Below are 17,789 nucleotides of genomic sequence, written 5' to 3'. Positions count from 1 at the left end.
ACAATCAAAAAACAAAAAGCAGAAATTAAAAATAACAAACTTGCTCCCCCACAACAAAGCCAATTACATATCAGTGATTAAGATATTAATCAAGACAAAGACTTTCCAATCAAAAGTTGGAAGTGATGCCTTAGGGTTTAACTTTTATATTTTTCAAATCTTGTACTGCCTAGTGTGTAACTCTGAAGTTTCGTGTGGCCTGTTAGCTGCTGTTCTCTCATGCTGCTTAGACATAACAAACCTCTCTAGGTTTGCTCTCCAAGGACACCCAGATTGTCCTAGGTCCAAAATGTGTAAATGAAAATCTTAAGAAGGGGGGTAAACCTGGGGAAATTACACCATTAACTGAAGTTTTAATTGGAGAATTAACCCTGATATGCAAATGAACCAAACTTACAAAAGTGTGAAGAAGAACCCGTGACCTGCATCCATCTTGGGTGTAGCCTTTTGACTGCCCAAGGTGTACCCTGAAAGCCCTTCAAATAAATACCTACCTTTATTCCCTTATTCTTGTCTAGCCTCTGTTTTTAGGTGGCCACCCCAGGCATCAGAAGGACTACTCTCAAATTTTGGCTCATCATTCACACTTAGGGGATCTGAAATGTATGTTCATAATTGTAATTAGCTTAAACATTTATGTTCATCACTAGCCAACTTTGATTTCTTTTACAAAGTGCTCTTTATGTAATAGAAGCTATCTTCCTGGTAGAAAAACCATCAAGTAGTTTAACACTGAACATCAAGATACATTGAAAAGAACTTAAAAAAAAAAAGTGGGAAAGGGAAAAAGGGAGAGAAAGAGTTGGCTGCTAGAACAAAAAGCAACTTATGCCAGTGGCTCTATAAACATCCAACTTGTATATTGTTAGCTCCAGTCTTGTTCCTAAAACTCAGTTTATAAAAGAGCTGCATAAGCTAATAGACTAGAAGCTTACAGTGACTTTATAGGACAAAACCTTATACACCCTACCTGCTTTCTCTAATTAAGAGATCCAATAGTTAATGAGTTCACCATGACACATAAAGTTGTCAAAAATATTTTCAACTTAAAAAAAAAAAAACTAAACCAAAAAAGAAACCAATGCAGACACTAAAGCAAACCATGCTTAAAAAAAAAAATCTACAGTATTTTTACATAAGCTGTGTAAGATCTTACAAAAGAAGATTCCCCAAACCACAGCTACTTCTACTCCTGCCCTTTTGCTGCCTTCTCAAGATAATACACATTAACTAAGTGCCTGTTGAGGTGCTTGCTGTATTCACCTTCCTTTTTAAATGAGCGGTCACAAAAAATGCACACATAGTTCTCCCTGGCCACCGTGGTGTCCGGAGCTCCTTGTGACATCTTTGGACTTGTTTCCTCTTGTACAGAGCGAGCACCATTTAACCCCGAGTCATCGCTTCCTTCTGATATGTTGTCGCTGATGTCGCTGCCTTCATGGCTGTGGATGCCCTCATCCTCATCCATTTCCTGAGACTCATTCACGGCTGTGTTATCCCGAGATAAGGACAGAGCCACTTTAGGGCTTTGTGTACACCCTTCTCCAGGCACAGGTGCTGGCGCAGCATCTCCTGTCGGCTCTGTCGCTGGCAGGCATGTCTTGCTCAGGTCCATCAGGTCTGAGTTACTCTCAGTTTCTGCCACAGTTTCCTCTGGCTCCTTCTCAGGTGCCAGATCTGGTATCACATCCATAAGCACATCCAAGCTTTTTTCAGAAGACACTGCATGGGAAGGTTTCTCAGAGCAAGTGTCTTCCCCTCTGTCCACCTGTTTCTCCTCCTCCTTTGCACCACCAGTGTCTTCACCCTCACCTGCTGCTGCAGGCATTTCTTGGTCCTTTACCTCAGCTTCTGTGTTTGCATCCTGAGCTGGCAGATAAAGCTGCCCTGGGCCTTGGATGCAGTTTCCCTTGGGATCAGTGCTCTCCCCGCTGAGAGCATGACCACCATTGTTGTTTAATGCCACTGTGTCAGTGGGATCTTGCTCCTTCTGGTCACTACCCTCAGTGTCCAGCTTCACACATCCATCTTCTTCTTCTGTGATAGGATACTCATCTGGCATCTCCTCTTCCTCAATCTTCTCCTGATTGAGTTTACTGCTTTTTTTACTATGCTTAATTTTCAGAGCTTTCTTTTTTCTGTTTTTCTTGAGGCAGTAATTTTGCTTTTTAGGCTCTTCCTCTGGTACAACATCACTTTTTTGAGCTTCCGAGCAGTCTCTGGGTTTAGCTTCCACTTTCTTTTTCTTTTTTGTTACTACTGAGGTATCATTTGCAGGCTCTTGCTTTGACGAAGTTGCCTCAGTTTCTGCCTTTCTTTTGACCTTCTTTGTTTTACATGTTTTCTCAGTACTTTTCTCAGTTTTAATATCCACCTCCTTGTTTTCTGAAGCCGATTTCCGACTTCTGGTTGTCACCTGGCCCGCAGAAACATTGTTTGTTGACTTCTTTTCCTTTGCCGAATTATCTTTTTTCTCCACCTTCACAATTTTCTCCGTTTTCTTTGCAGCTGAATCCCCTTTCGTTGGTTCCTTCTCCACTTTGTCATTACTGCTCTCAGAAAAGTCAGCTTCGCTCTTTTTAGTCCGTAGCTTCACCTTTGAGACATCCATGGTGATGTCAGAACAATCAGGATGCCTGGACTTGATGTGATACTGCAGGTTACATTTTTTAGACGCTGCATAATCACAGACAGGGCAGAGAAACTGCCGCGGGTTGACGTGGAGCTCAACGTGCTTTTTGAAATTGCTGCGGTCAGCGGTTTTGTAGTTACAGTGCGGGCAGATCAGAGGCTTGGGCCCATTGTGCACTTGCCTCGCATGACGAGTCACCTCGTGCTGGTTTGAGGCCACGTAGCTGCACTGGTCACATTTGAATGGCTTCTCACCTAAGGAAAGGAGGACGGAACAGAATGATGGTGATTATTAAGCATGGTGGTTTCGGAGCAATCACGTCCCACTAACACAGATACAGAAATATGAAACTTGAAAAGGATAAAAAAAAAATTATCCATGCGCCTTTAAAATTAAGCAAAGTCAACATAAGAAATCCACAAGTCACAAACACATTCACGAGACACTAAGAAAAAAATACAAAAAAAAAAAAAAGAGAGAAGGGGTGAGGGTTGGGAGGAAGGGGATCCAAAACCAAACAAGCAGTAACAACGTCACAGGTTCTGGCTAGGCATACATACCGGCAGAGATCTCTCTACAGTAATATTAGCAAATGGAATCCATACCCAACTGGTCCATTGAATGCATTGTAGAAAAACGGAAATGTAACATTTGATGAATAGCAGTTTCACACAAGCGTTTCAAAAAAAGTCCAACTTTACACAGATTTAGCATACTTCATGTTTGCATTGAAAAGGAAATGAGGGAAAAGAAGCTGGCAAAAACCTAAGAACATGAAAGGGGTGCCCAGATGATCTTTACCTCTGAAAAAATTCAGTTCAGTGTTTTGGTGCCTCCAACACGTGGTACATTGCCTGCAGGCTACTCTTGGCAAGTTAAACAAACATACTCCAAAGCCATCACGTTACTATTAAAATCTGCATTTATGTTAGTGCAATGACTCTTGCAGAAGTGGTCCTGAAATGTTCTGTTTAGCGCATGCCACTGCAGCAGAAGCAGCTTTCCCTTACACATCAAAGCAAATAGGAAAAACACTTCTAGTGCAACAACTCAAGTCCAGAAATACTTCGGGAGCATCTGTGCATGTGCCAATTTAGCTGAGGAATTTGGGATGCTCCTGAGCTCTGAACCAGCATCTCAAAACTGATCTGCAGAACTAATGCATGCTACTTCTTCAGTATGTTGAAAATCCATTCTAGTCCCTTCTGCTCCCATACAACAGGGCTTCTCCCTTCCCTGCAACCCACTGCCCATACTCAAGCATGCTCTGTAGCATGACTCAGGAGACCAGCCAGCCTGCAGTGAAGATGTGGTGCCTGTGTGTGTTAACCACGTATCTGCAACACCCTCACAAACTCTAGAAAAGCTGTGCTGCCTCCCTGGCAGGAAGGAGCGGGACACTTGTTTAAGAGTCCAGATCATTTCATGTCTGTCTGCAGCATCTAATTATTATTTAAAGAAGAGCTACTTTGATTCCCTCCCTCTCCACTTTACTTCCTTCTTTTTTTCTCCCACTTCCTGGTGACATTTTCCACAAGTTTAAGCTTGATGTGTTTATTGCTCATCCTTCCTCCAAGTATAGAGCCTTTATCACCTAAATTTCAAAGAATAGTTCTGTGTTACACTGGGGGAGGACAAGAACAGCCTCTCTTATATACACATGAACAAGCTGTTCTAAGCGCACAGAGTGCTCAGAGGCAGCTGCAACAGCGTAACTCAAAGATAGCATGTGAAGAGTTTGTGTCCATCGTCTCTACTAAATCCAGGGGTTTTACTGCGCAAGTGAAAAGGATATGTACCAATATGGCTAAAAAACCAGCTCTGAATTAGGCTCTAAACCACTGTTATTTGCCATCCGGCATGGGAAGAAAGCTACAGCACCTGCGAGCCTGTGAACTGCAGGACTCCAGAAACTGCCATAGAAAAGGTGCAGATGTCTGGGCAATGCAATAAAACATACAGTAGAATTTAGGAGAGCTAGTAATACAGCACCCCTGACAGCAAAATCATGCCTTCCCTCAGAGACCTTTGAGGCAAGGGCCACAGGCAGATCACACTCCTTACCTCCCTCAGATTTGAGACTTCCTTGAACAGAACAAGGGCGGAGTAATATGCTAGTGACATGGTTTCCAGGCTCGGTATTGATGAAACCATTTGCAAATTTGGTGGTTCATTTGCAAACCAGAGGTTCAACCAACTATTATTTTTGTTTCTGAAAGCAGAATACTACATTCACAAAATTCTCACACCAAAATACTGACATGACATTTTAAAGCTGGCTATTTTTAATGGGCCCAAGCCTCACTCCACTACAGTTAAAACTGACTGACTCCTGGTTTCAATTAAAAGCCTCATCAATTGAAATTGAGACAATTACTGCTCAGGAGACTTCAACTCCTGTTTGCCAGCATTAGGAATTCACCTAGGGCTGGTCAATTCAGATTTTACAAAAACAAATCAAAAGCACAGGCTCAGGTCTACCTGAACTCCCCTACAAGAGTCATAAAGGACAACTATGCTTGTGTCTATGGTGTTACAGCTCCCAAAAATGCTGTTAATTCATTCAAAAAGAGATTCACGAGCGCAAGAGCAGATATTTGTAACACCACACAGCTCATGACCAGTAACTGGAAATAAAGGCTAGTGAAAATTGTTAATTTGGCTTTTAGTGCAATGAGACTGAGTTACTTGTGAACATCCTCTTGAGTTTGCTTTTTCTCCTGTGTCTCCCTGCCACAAGCAGACACTAATTTACATCACTGTGTCATACTAAACAAAAGCTCAGAACCCCTAGATGAGATCCAATCCCAGACATCACAGAGGAGACTCTCAGCTACTCAAAATTTTCCCAGCTTCACTGATTTGAACTCAGCTATGACAGCAGAGTACAAAGATTTGTTCCTATATCATCACAATGTTGTATTTATTCCTAGATTACTAGGACTACTAGAGCAGTCCTATGAATATCAGAATAGATCTTGAAAAGTAAAAGGATATATTCCCATTATCAGTTATATTCATGGCACTTAGCATTCCTTAGCAAGACAACCTTCCCCATTATAAAAGGAGCTAAAAGCTCAGGCCATACTCACTAAGATGGCATCTCACACAGAACTGGGCAGGCTGCTTTAGGTGGCCCTTCTGGACCCAGGATCTGGCCCAGATGACCTCCAGAGGTCCCTTCCAACTGCAACCATGCTGTGATACTGTGACCCACCCCCTTTTCCTCAGTCACGCTGCTGCCACTCCGTACCAACCTGAGTGGGTGCGCATGTGCCTGGTTAAATGGGTCTTCTGAGAGCTGGAATAAGGACACATCGCACATTGATACGGTCGCTCCCCTGCAAAAACAAACAGCAAAGTAGTTACTGAAACACAGCAGATTCCCAAACTTGGTTACAAAGCCACACAGGGGAGGCTGTCACAGATCCTCACACTGTAGAGCACGTTATCTCGCAGCAAGGGACAGTGAGAAGTATATGCCCAAGCTGGACCACTGCAACATGTCATGCCTTATGAATGAGGGCAGTGAAAGGGCAGGATATGACAGAGGCACATTCTAATGTCCACCTGGGGTCAAGAGTAACCTCAGCAAAAAGGTGATGAGGACAGACAACTTTAAAAAGCCTTAAGCCACCAGACCTGACTTCCCTACAGCATTTTCTCCCAACACTCAGAAGATGCACAAAAGATCCTGTAAGAAACTAGCTATGTTTTTGCTTTGCATAACATCTTACCCAAAACCTCCATGTTTAATTTGGATTAAGATGTGGTACAACCACCAGAACACAACTGCAGATAGACCAAGTCTTTACTTCCAAAGTTTTACTGGCAGAGTGAAAATAGCTTGCAGCATGGAAAAGCATGATGTCCTGCTCAGTGAAATTATGCTGCTAGCAAAAGCTTAAATGTAGCATAAACATTTCTTTTGAAGACTCAAAACCCCATGCCTGAAGAGTTCTTGGTTCTGGAGAACTAATGGAAACTAAGCTGTCATAAATTATATCTCCACTGAGGACAGTCAGCTTGTAATTGTAGCTAAAAATTGTATCAGTACAATGATACTTGAAAATCTTTTTCAAGTGAAGACAAGCTCCAAACAAAGGCAGACAGTTTTATAATTAACATGTTAGGCAGGTCCAGATAAGCACCAGGAGGTTTTGCCCCAAACTGCTAGCACACTGTCTCCACTACAAAGACTTTTTAGTCTTGGGTGGACGCCCACAAGAGAAGAGAGAAGGGAAGCTGAAAAGGGAAAAAGAAGTTACTCAGTCATAGTATTTATTCAAATCATACCCAGAATTACACTACAGCATTTTGATAAATTTGCTACATATGAAGCATACAACCAAGGTGCTCTCCAAATCACAGACCTGGACATCAGCAAAAGCCCTCCACACGGGCTATGTGTTCACTCTCAGAAGCACACCTGTATCTGCAGCAGCAAAGACCTGCATCTGCCAGTATGTGATGTGAGGCTCCGCTGCTGGCCTGTGCCAAAACAGCAGTAGAAGCAGCCTTTGTAATGCAGATTAATTCCACATTTCTTCCTTCCATCCAACATTTAGACTATCGTTCTTGATTAGATCAGCAGTTTAAAGGTAAATTCACCCTAACAACCACAACTCCTCTCCCTTTCCAATTAAAACAAAGTAGGAGATTGGTGCAATACACACAGTAAGATTAAGTCATGTACAAGGGAGGGGTACTCCTTTTGTTACAAAGAAATGGTTTTGGTTTTAAATGACTCCTTACAATTAAAAAATATGTGGCCGAAGGTCCTGGAATATTCAGTCATATCTTCTTCCCATTACCTGAAATTTCATATCTGTAAAGTTACCTACAACGTTAGGAATGTGAAACAGGCTTTCTTTCATGCCCTTTTTTACATAGGGCACAGCCACAAAACATACTGGATTTAAGCATAATGAACACAACAAATTTAAAATGTGTTGTTGCCACTTGAGAATTAAATGCATTGTACAGGCTGTTCTGTCAAATACAATCCCCCAAAGGATATGTATTGTAATTTTATAAGCTCGTTCATTATATGCAAACGAGCCATCAAAAAAACCTCTCCAGAAGACACTTACAGAATAAGCTGCAATCTAGCAAAAGCTTAAGCAGGCACTTAACTCTATGCAAATGAACAGGCAGACTGATATCGGCATACAAATTTAAGATCATCTTGTTAAGGAAAGTTCCCACCATTCAAGAGACTCTGGCAGCCACACTCCCAAGGCCAGACTGCTGGGTCTGAAGCCCCTTCACGGCAGGAGCTCCAGTGACCCAACACATGCCCCACTTGACTCCCTGCACACCCCACTCACACAGTGTCAGACCAGGTTTCCTCACTAGTTTGACCCCAGGTTTCCCAGAGCAGAGTCTCAGATGTCTCATTCCATAAAGCCACTTACCCATGGCACAGTAACACAGAAACACCCGGAGCTGGTGCCTCCAAAGAGGACCCCCAACGATGGAACCCCTGGGCTCTTATACCCTCACAATCTACCCGCACGCAAGTCTCGCTCTTCCTCCCCAGCCTTTGCTCCTGCTGCTGAGCCTCTCCATGTCCATCTACCTCGCTGGCATCACCCCTCTTCCTCTCCTTTGTTATCAAAATGTCAGCAATTCCCGGCTCCTGCCGTGTCTCTCAAGTGTCCATTCACCTGGCTGGCACCACCAGTACAGGGTTGGCAATTCATGGCCTCTCTGCGCTCTCACCCTGAGCAAAACCTGCATCTCGAACTGCAGCTTGCACACTGAGCTACCTGCACCAAAGGTATTCCTCAACAATGTCTTGATAAAGCCTTTTTTAATAATGCCAAAACTAGACACAGAACATTGTAACTGCCTGAAGCAGATGTCTTAGTTATATAGTCCTTCAGATTATTTTCAACGAAGTTTTCTAGAAATTTCTTCTAACAAGCAAAATACGGAAAAAAGAAAGAGAACAATGCTGCACTGTCTTGCACATAGTACAGCTTCAGGATCAGCAGGTAAATCAAGTCAAAACTTGGTCTAGAAGGTCTAATGAGCACTAACGAGCTCAGGTAGATCTGTCCCTGACACAAAGAGTCCTTTCTGCTCCAGCAGCAGAGGGAGGGATTGCCCTGAACATCTCCAGCCACCCACTGGGCAGCAGACAGGCTCTTCCAGATGCAGCTTTCCCAGGTGGCAAGTCTATGACCATCTGTAGGGTCCTTGAAACACCCGTCTGCCCAAGGTCCCCCACATTTGTCAGCAGCCTGTCGCACAAGCACTGTCACAAGCTGCAAGGTATCTTCAGTACAGGGTGGGCTCTGGGACACCTGCTTTTCAACATGGATGCAAGCAACAGGCAGGCAGACAACCTCAGCCTGCCTTCCCGTGGTCCCCAAGCATGCAGAGGATAGGTATGTTTCCCAATCATGCATGCAGCCCCCTTCCCTGCTCCTGGCCACGTGCTCTGGTGTTTGCATGAGCCCTTAGTAAGGCAACTAAGTTCACTGACCAGCAGAGAACCAACCTGGACAAGAGGAACTCCTTTACTCCATTTTAGCGAGCTGAATCAGCTAGTCCCAGGATACAGGTAGAAAACTGAGACTGCCTTTCTCCAGCAGCAGCAGCACATTCACAGTGGAGTGAAACCCCACTCTGTACAGTCAGTGTTTCAGAAAACGGTACAGCTCTAACACAGCAGAATCAAATTAACTGCAAAGAGGCATTTTCCCCCACAAAAAAATTTTTTTTAAAAAGTCTGGTGAAGAACAAAAAACAGGAGAAAGAAAAGTATCTATCCAAAATTATTTCACCTATTAGCAATCAGGAAACCAAAGAAACAAACAATTCCAACTTTCTTCTTTAATATTCTGAACCCATAAAACAGGAAGAAAATGATGGATGGATGTATCCCATTCATTTTTCCCAACAAATATGTTTCTTTAGTTTCAAATGAAAACTACAATCCAAAGCTATTTTGGTATCATTTAGACAGTTTTTACTAAATTCAATACCGTTATGTAAACAGTCTGCAAATACTTTTGACTATAAAATATCTGCGGGTGTTTTTTCAGGATTTTTTGGGGTAGGGGTTGTTTGGGAAGTTTTTTTGTGCATTCTGGTTTTGTGTTTTTTAAGGCAACTTATTACACACTAACATTGGCAGAGACTTTTAGCCTGGTATATAAAATATACCTGCCAGAAGCTTATTCATTCTTCTAATACTCTAGCTTTAACAGTCTCCGCCACAAAATCAATGTTACTGGAAACAAGGCACATTCCTAAATCATTCTACTAACATACTTGGAAGTTTTTTATCAAGCAAGAACTGCCTGAAACACTTTAACTATGTAGTTATGAAGTAGCAAAGAAACACCTACAAGGGTAGACTAAAACATGCCGAAATCATAATCACTCATTCCAGCTTAATTACAGTAATGAAAAGAACCAGAAACCTTGACTGCACCACTGTCTTCAAAGGAGCAAAAGAGGATCTGGATATGCTTGATTTTTTTAAAGTTTAACACAGTTCATTGGTAAATTGGTCAAATGCAGTGATAAGAGAGCGCTTCTTCAGCAAACATGCTTTCACGGTTAGTTTCTGTAAAACTCAACAAGTGCTTTCAGAAATCAGAAAGGGGGACCTAATGTCATCCACAAACACAAGCAGAGATTAATTTAAAGTTGAGACAAATGTAAACTAGACAGGAACTACAGCACTGGCTCACATTTCACCATGAGTTCCCCACATGATTCATTTAGGTTTTTTCTTACTATTTTGACATTTTTACCTGGTCTCTTTCCTGTTATCTCCTACAAAACACACAAAGAAAATGATCTGGAGGATAAACCACACCATTTTCCTAATACCTCTCACAATAAACTTTATTTACTTGTTTAGAAAAAAAATACTGAGACAGGACTGATTTTGAAACTGATGGTATCCTCTGAACAACAGCACACAGCTATTCTTAGGAGAATAGTATGTCTTAAAGTACTGAAATTCCCAGCAGACCCTCCCAGCCTCAACAAAGCAGATACTGAAACGAGCAGACGAACACAAACTCCTGCACACTTAAGCTCAAGCCCAGCCCCGAGGCCTCCGGAGTGCCCAACCCTTCCAGACAGCTGCAGCCAACTGAACTGAAACCTCCAAACCATTCATGCCTCTGCTGTGACAAAACACGACTTTAAAGGAGAAATTCCCCAGTGCTTTGCTCAGCCAGCACAGTCTAAAATAAAGGGGAACCAAGTCAGGTGAGCACACTAGGAGATGGTTAACAAGCCAACCCTCTCCACAGAAAAGCCCTGACACGGTGGAAATAAAAGCTTCTAAGAAGCAGCAAGGAAGCTCTGAATTGCCCTCTCACTTCCACAAAAGGGATTAGGAGGCATAGTAAGTGTACCCCATGGCCCAGAGAGGTGACATGGATATGATAACCCCTCGTTGAAAGGAGTTTTGGTTCGTCAGAACTCCCCATGCGAGAGGCTGGTGAGGCTCTCTGATGAAAAGCAAGGTATTTCCTAAGTCACCTGTGGTCCCAGCTCACAGGATGGCAGCAACACTGCAGGTCCTCTGATTCCACTTGGTATACACCAGGGAAAAAGGGGCCTCACACTGTCCCTTCCAATTACAAACCGAGGCTAGGAGAAGTCAGGAAGTCAGGCCAGACTCCCTCGAAGGCTTCCTATATGGCAACAAAAGTATGTGTCTACTTCTGGCTGCTGCAGTGATGCAGGCCCTAGAAAAAACGAAGCCTCTGAGCATTAAAAGGAATTAATTCACTGTTCAACTCTTATTCTGACTTTGTGGATGCTGGAGGACTCCTTTGCATGTATATATCAGCTCTTTCTTCTCTGTAATTACATCTTAGTCAAGTTTCAGCTCAGTCTGAAGGTACCATTTTCAAAACTACCTATGGGATTCAGGCACCTTTTGTCAACCTGTTTGTTTTGGTTTTAGAGTACATCAGGTTTTGGCGTTGTAGACCCTGACAATTACCACTGGCACACTTTGTCCTGCCCTCTTCAAAAAACTGGCTTAAAATTACTAAACAGGATGCCCTTCATCTTCTCTTGGGCATCTGAAATTTCCTCAGTCCTTTAGGACTGTAGACTGGAGCTCAGACCAAATTCCATGAGGCTATAACCTGGTAGAACCAAGAGAAAAGAGCACAAAGCTTTATCAGGGTAGAACAAACTTTGCAAAAAGAGGACTCTGCTTGCTTCATTCATCACAGATTCTCAGAAGTCTTACTGCATTTCAGTCAAAAAAAGATGAAAAACTTACCTGTGTGAGTTCGAATATGTTGAATATAATTGTTCTTCCTGTCTGAAAAATAGGAGCACTCTGAGCAGGTATACACTTTCCTGGGAAAATGATTTCTTAGGTGTTTTTTCCAGTGATATTCACTGACAGTAGTGTAAGTGCATATGGTACACTTGTAGACTCTCTCGTTTTCGCCTGCTTTGTTGTGGTGCTTCAAGTGAGCCAGATAGTGATCATATCTGTTAGTGTTATAGCCACAGCGATCACAACGGATTGGGCCCTTAGAGAAATCCACCTCTTCTGCACTGCAGGAATCAGACTCCTTCACCTGTGCTTGCTTTTCTGCATTTTCTTCCACGAAAAATTTCTTAGCACTGTGAACCCTGATATGATGCACAAACTCCTCTTCAGACTCTGCCTCGTACTGGCAAGGCTTACAACGAAATGGTTTGCTCTTCAAGCTCTTACACTTGTCCTCTGTGCTTTCTGGAGTACCCAGTGCTTCCAATGAGACATCTTTGTCCACACTGGGAGTCTTAGGAGGGGAACAAGCAGCTGGACCTTGAGTTTCCACACTAGGAACCTCAAGGGAGCTTAATTCCATATTTTCAGGTGCTTCACGGTCACTCTCCGCAGCCTGGGTATCTTCCATACCCTCTCCATCACTATCTGAGAAGTTGCTGTCCCCCACCGTTGTCAGTTCTGCCATTTGTCTCTCTTCTCCAACCAGGTAATCACAGCAGTTGCCACTAACTTCTCCTGTCAAGGCCACATTTGCCAACATAATAAGCTGAGGAGCTGCCAGCTCAGCTTTAGAAAGGTCCTGTAAGTCATACATGTCATTGGACAATGCCATGCCAATATTAGAACTGCCAGGAAAGAGGCTGTTCCCACCAGACTGTCCCAGCACTTGAGTTGCCATGGCAGTAATTCTGTTGGAAGAGAAAAGGAACACCTGTAAGCACCCGAGTGTGGAAAACCCTCCTCTGCTGTGTACTGTCGAAGCAGCCCTCCAGGGAACACCAGCGAACTAAAGCTCTTTGCTGACGTGCTGGGGCAGCGGGAAGCAGAACCCGGAGCTGGGGGACCTCGGTCCTCGCCCGAAGGGGCTGTTGAGCTCTTGCCTACGTGTGGTGCAGGATCCCACCGTGTGGAGGACGGGTGGGAGGCGCTGACAACGGTGTCCCAGGGCCCAGGCGGGGCTCCGGGCAGGCGAGCGACCCCGGGCCGGGCCCCGCGGCTCCCGCCACGCCAGACACCGGGGGCCCGCCGGTGGGTGCTGCGGCCAGGCTCCACCGAGTGCCCCTGTCCGGCCGCCGCCCGCCCCAAGGGCCCCGCCGGGCTCAAGGCCGCCAACAAAGGGGGGCGGCCCGGCCCTGCGGCGACCTCCCCGCGGCCCGGCGCACATCCGCCGGGGGAGACGGGCCGGGCCGGGCCGTGCCCCCGCCACCCTCCCTCCCTCCCTCCCTCCCTGCCTGACAGGCATGCGGCCATTTTCTGCCTGCCCACACAAAGCGCCCTCCCCGCGCCGCCCCCGGCCCGCCCGCTGCCGCCGGCCGGTCGGGACGTCCGGCTTCCTCCTCCCCCCGCGGCGGCCAGGGCAGGGCAGCGGCGCCGGCGCGGGGGCGCGGGGCGAAGGAAGCGCCTCGGTACCGGCAAGGTCACGGCGGCCGCGCCCACCCGATGCCCGGCTGCGGGAGGGGGAGCGAGCGGCGCCCCGGGCCTGCGCCCGGGCCCAGGGCCTGCGGCTGCGCCCGGCCCGGCCCGGCCCGGCCAGCGACGGCTTCGCCTTCCGGCGGCGGCGCGGCCCGGCGAGCGCCCCCGCGGCCAGCGCGGCTCCTTAGCCGTGGTGCTGATCGCCCCGCGGCCCGGCCCGCCCGGCCGCCCCCGCCCGCCCGCCGGCCGCAGATCAGCCCTGGACAGCGCCTCTCGCCCGGCTCCCGGCCCCCCCTCCCCGGCCCCGCCGGGCCCCGCCGCACTCACTCACCCACCGGCGGCGCGGGGCCGCCCGGCCGCGCGGCTGCTGCGGGGCGGGGCGGGGCGGGCGGGAGGCGCTGCTGGCGGCGGCGGCGGGCGGAGGCGCCCCCGCATTCCAGCACACAGCGCGCAGCGGCGGCACCGCCCCGCCCGCCCCCGGCAGGAGGGGCCGGGCCCAGCGGGGTCACCCGGCAGCGGCGGGGGCACCGGGCGGGCGGCGTGCGAGGGGGAAGGGGCACCCGCCCGAGGGGAGGGTTCGTACCCAGGGGTAGAGTTGGTGGCCGCGGGGATTGTCCGTGCCTGGCCCCGCTGCTGTGAGCTCCTTTGTCCCGTTCAGGGATGGTAACGCTGATCTGCCCAGCTTCGAGGCGGTGCCCACGGCATCGCCTTCACGAGGCGAGTCCAGAGAAGGGCAGCGAAGCTGGTGAAGGGTTTGGAGCGCAAGTCTAATGAGGAGCATCTGAGAGAACTGGGTGTGTTTAGCCTGGTGAAAAGAAGGCTCGGGGTGACCTTATCGCTCTACAAGCACCTGAAAGGAGGTTGTAGCCAGGTGGGGGTCGGTCTTTTCCCCCAGGTAACTAGTGACAGGAGGACAGTCTTCAGCTGCACCAAGGGAGGTTTAGGCTAGATATTAGCCACGGAAGGGATGGTTAGACATTGGAATGGGCGGCCCGGGAAGGTGGTCATCGTCTCTGGAGGTGTTTAAGGAAAGACTGGCTGAGGCCCTTCTTTCCACGGTCTAGGCTGACATGGTAGTGTCCGGTCAAAGGTTGGATTCAGTAGCCCCAGAGGTCTTTTCCAACCTAACTGATTCTGTGATTCACCCTGCTCCACCATCGCATGGTCCAGGCCACTAAACTACTCAAATTGCCCTTGAAACATAAAATGCCTTAAGCAATCATGGGACTCAAAACCTCCATAGTTTGTCCTCATTGCTCCAAAACTGGAGAAAACCCAAAAAAGTTGCTCTTTCAGAGCCCAGCCATGCACTCACTGGCTGCAACAGAGAGGTCAAGAGCAGCACCCAGTCCTGCTTAGGCAACAATCCCAGTCCTAAATGAGGAACCCAAATTTCTTAGTGGTTCTTTCGTCTCTTGGGCACTCACGTGACTCTTCACCATGAATATCTGAAAAATTTCCTTGGCCCTGACATTCCTCAGGCTGAGCTGATTTATGAACCTCAAAACTTTCAGCAGGACCTGAGTACCTATTGAGCTGACACCACTGGGAGACTGCAAAAACCCCTCTCTCTGTGTCATCTGGCCAACTTCAAAGCGAGCTGTGCTGCACCGCCTGGCAGTGGGTGCAGGCAGGGCCAGCCACCCCAGCTAGCAAAGCAGAAATGTCTCTGAAACTGGAGAAAGTAAATGGGGTTTTTCCCTAGCTACAAAAACAACTGGAGAATACAAACTACATCAGGAGTTGTTGAAGGAGCAAAAAGATACTTTGTTAGATATTTAAACTGAGCATGTAAAAAGTATCCCTGATCTACTCCTGTGAGTAACAGCCTTCCTAGCCTGAACAGCAGAGATGTTTTGTGCGTGCTGGCCAGTCTTGCCAACTGGCCCTACTTCTACTTAGCTATTTCTGTTTCTCAAGGGCAAGCTCCTTTCTCCAACCTCCATATATGCCTGCCTGTCATTTTCATCATCCAGAAGAGAAACTCTGTAATACGTGTATGTTGTATTACAAATTTATACATATTTTTATGTATTATGTTATGGATTTATTTGGGAGAGGTTGCCCTAAAACCTTAACCTGAGGTCCCTTGCCTAAGCACCACATCCTTGCAAACTCCATGTGTCTTTCTTCCTTCTTCACTGCTCTCAGGATACTCATAGTTTGGAGCAGGGTGCTTAGAGCACAGCTGTGCTCTGGTACTAATAAAGGTTACAGCTCTGAGCAGCTACTCTGGCAAAGAAACTTGAACACACAGGGGGACAGACTCACATCAAAGCTTTGCCTTTACAAAATACATGGATGCTACCGGCTCAGACCACTTGGCTCCAAAAAATCTAACCCAACTTCAGTCCAGCTTCTGTAAGCAGTTTTGACATTGCCATTGCCTACCCCTCTTCCTGCAGAACTTACCTTATTCGCAGACAGCTCCTTCTTTGCTCAACGCTCTCCTTATGCCAGGCAAACACAAAAGATGTGCTCCCCGGTGAAAAACTCCTTTGAGCTCTATGTCAAGTCTGAGCCATTCACAAACCCCCTTAACTCTAGGGCTGCCCCATCAGATTTATAGGTTAAAACCCAAGTTGCACCACTCCTAAGCTATGACAGCAGTCAAGTGCAGTTAGCTCTCCAGTGCTTTCCAAAAAAATCCCACATGTGCACTCCAAGAAATCTTAGCAGCACGCGGAAGTGGCTACACCAATTATTCCGTGGTCAGGATGCTCTCGAGCAGCTTGAATATAGACAGTCCTGCAGTGAATATGTATCGTGAAAGAAATGTTCCACATCAAAGCCTGTAATGTCTGCAAAAAATGCAATCATAAATAAAAACTTCTGCCAAAACAAGAAACCTGACATTAACACTCAGATGGATTGTTTCCATCCTGCATCAGCTGGAGAGCAGGGATCTGCAACTGCGTTTCTAATAGAAAGCATATTTCAATATTAACATCCATCTGTTATAAAAATAAAGGCACTGCATTTGGAATTGTTAAAGTATTTTAGATGACTTGAGATTCCTGAGGGAACTTTGGTTCTTTCCTTTGTGTATAATTTCACAACTGAATTTGACATAAGCGCCCTTTTAGGTTCATTGCCTGGAAGAAGGTTTTTTGCACCATCTGGTTTTCCTCATTTTTTTTTCTAGTGACCAAATTGCTTAGGCTTCTCTGAAAGCACCACTATTAATGTTATCTTAATAGTATTTTAATGTTTATCACTTCAACAGAGATCTCTTTCACCTTTCAGAAACCAGTCTGACCAGATTTCTCAACTTTTGTACTCTGCAAGTACACCAATGTGCCGTAACTGTCTGTGTTAATGTGGTAAAAATGTGTTTATGGTTCCAGTGTTCTAAAAAAATTAAATATTAATTGCTTCACTGCCAGGAATAGAGCCTACAAGCACTTGCTTTAACAATGCAAACACTATTCAGAGCCTCACACCATATATACACTTTGTAGTATTGTGCTCTGGGAGGAATCTCTTTTAGTGCTGGTGGAGAAAAAGCATTGCTGTCTGGGTTAAAAATGGTCTCCATCTGTTTTGTTTTGCCTCCTTTGCTACTTACAAGACATGTCATGTTTGAAAGACAGATTGGGCCAAAATTTCAAGCTCTATGCAGCATCACTTACATCTCAGAAATCCTGGCCTTAATCCTTTTGAACAAGCTTGTTCTACAGCTTTCAGTAGACACAGATCTCATGATGAGAGCAATCTAATAAATTATTTTTTTTAAAAGTCAGTAAAATTCTCTGACTCATAGCCATTCCACTGTGGCACCTCCTCCCTCCTTCCAGCATGAAGGTTTCCACACCTGTGTGGTGAACAGGATCAGTAGAACAACACATATTAAAACTACCTCTCCAAAAAGCTCCTCATCTGTGAGTAGCACTGGTTTTTCCTACCTTACAAGATCAGTGGAAGCGCCATGTTCTCACTTCTGCCTAGAAGTGGGTGTAACAGGGGTCAGTTTGAGGGAATATGAGTTTCCAGAAGGTTATCCACACTTAGCTACTTGCTCTTTGCTCTTTCAGAAAAGCACACAGAACAGATTGCATTTGTTATGGTTTCGCTGCCTTCTTGGATAGCAGTTGATACTGTGAAGGGACAAACTTTGGCAAAGGCATCATTTCATACACTACAAAATATCATGCACAAATAAGACTAAGACTCTTCAAAAAGGTACTTACTGAAAGTTACCTTTTTTATTCAGAGGATATTTCTCTACAAGCAATCAGGCTTAATATTTGT

The 17,789-nt window shown here is 45.9% G+C and overlaps 1 protein-coding gene across 3 annotated transcripts; it reads right to left on the bottom strand.

Annotated features, from left to right (window-relative positions):
- Positions 1-463: 463 nt before the first annotated feature.
- REST (RE1 silencing transcription factor) lies at positions 464-13,904 on the bottom strand. Of its 3 annotated transcripts, none has more exons than XM_039551266.1 (5): positions 13,870-13,904; positions 11,904-12,814; positions 5,890-5,973; positions 1,264-2,886; positions 464-596 (listed from the first exon to the last, which is right to left on the bottom strand). In XM_039551266.1, the coding sequence occupies exons 2-5, from the start codon at positions 12,802-12,804 to the stop codon at positions 505-507; spliced, it is 2,700 nt and encodes an 899-aa protein (XP_039407200.1). In that variant the 5' UTR covers positions 12,805-12,814; positions 13,870-13,904; the 3' UTR covers positions 464-504. The 3 variants fall into 3 exon arrangements, with proteins under 3 accessions (XP_039407200.1, XP_039407201.1, XP_039407202.1); XM_039551267.1 differs by having other exon boundaries at positions 13,874-13,897; XM_039551268.1 differs by lacking the exon at positions 464-596 and having other exon boundaries at positions 1,144-2,886.
- Positions 13,905-17,789: the final 3,885 nt, after the last annotated feature.

This window comes from Corvus cornix, chromosome 4 (assembly GCF_000738735.6).
Source record: "Corvus cornix cornix isolate S_Up_H32 chromosome 4, ASM73873v5, whole genome shotgun sequence".
In the NCBI taxonomy this organism is placed as follows: domain Eukaryota; kingdom Metazoa; phylum Chordata; class Aves; order Passeriformes; family Corvidae; genus Corvus; species Corvus cornix.
This window is presented reverse-complemented; position numbering and strand designations above follow the sequence as displayed.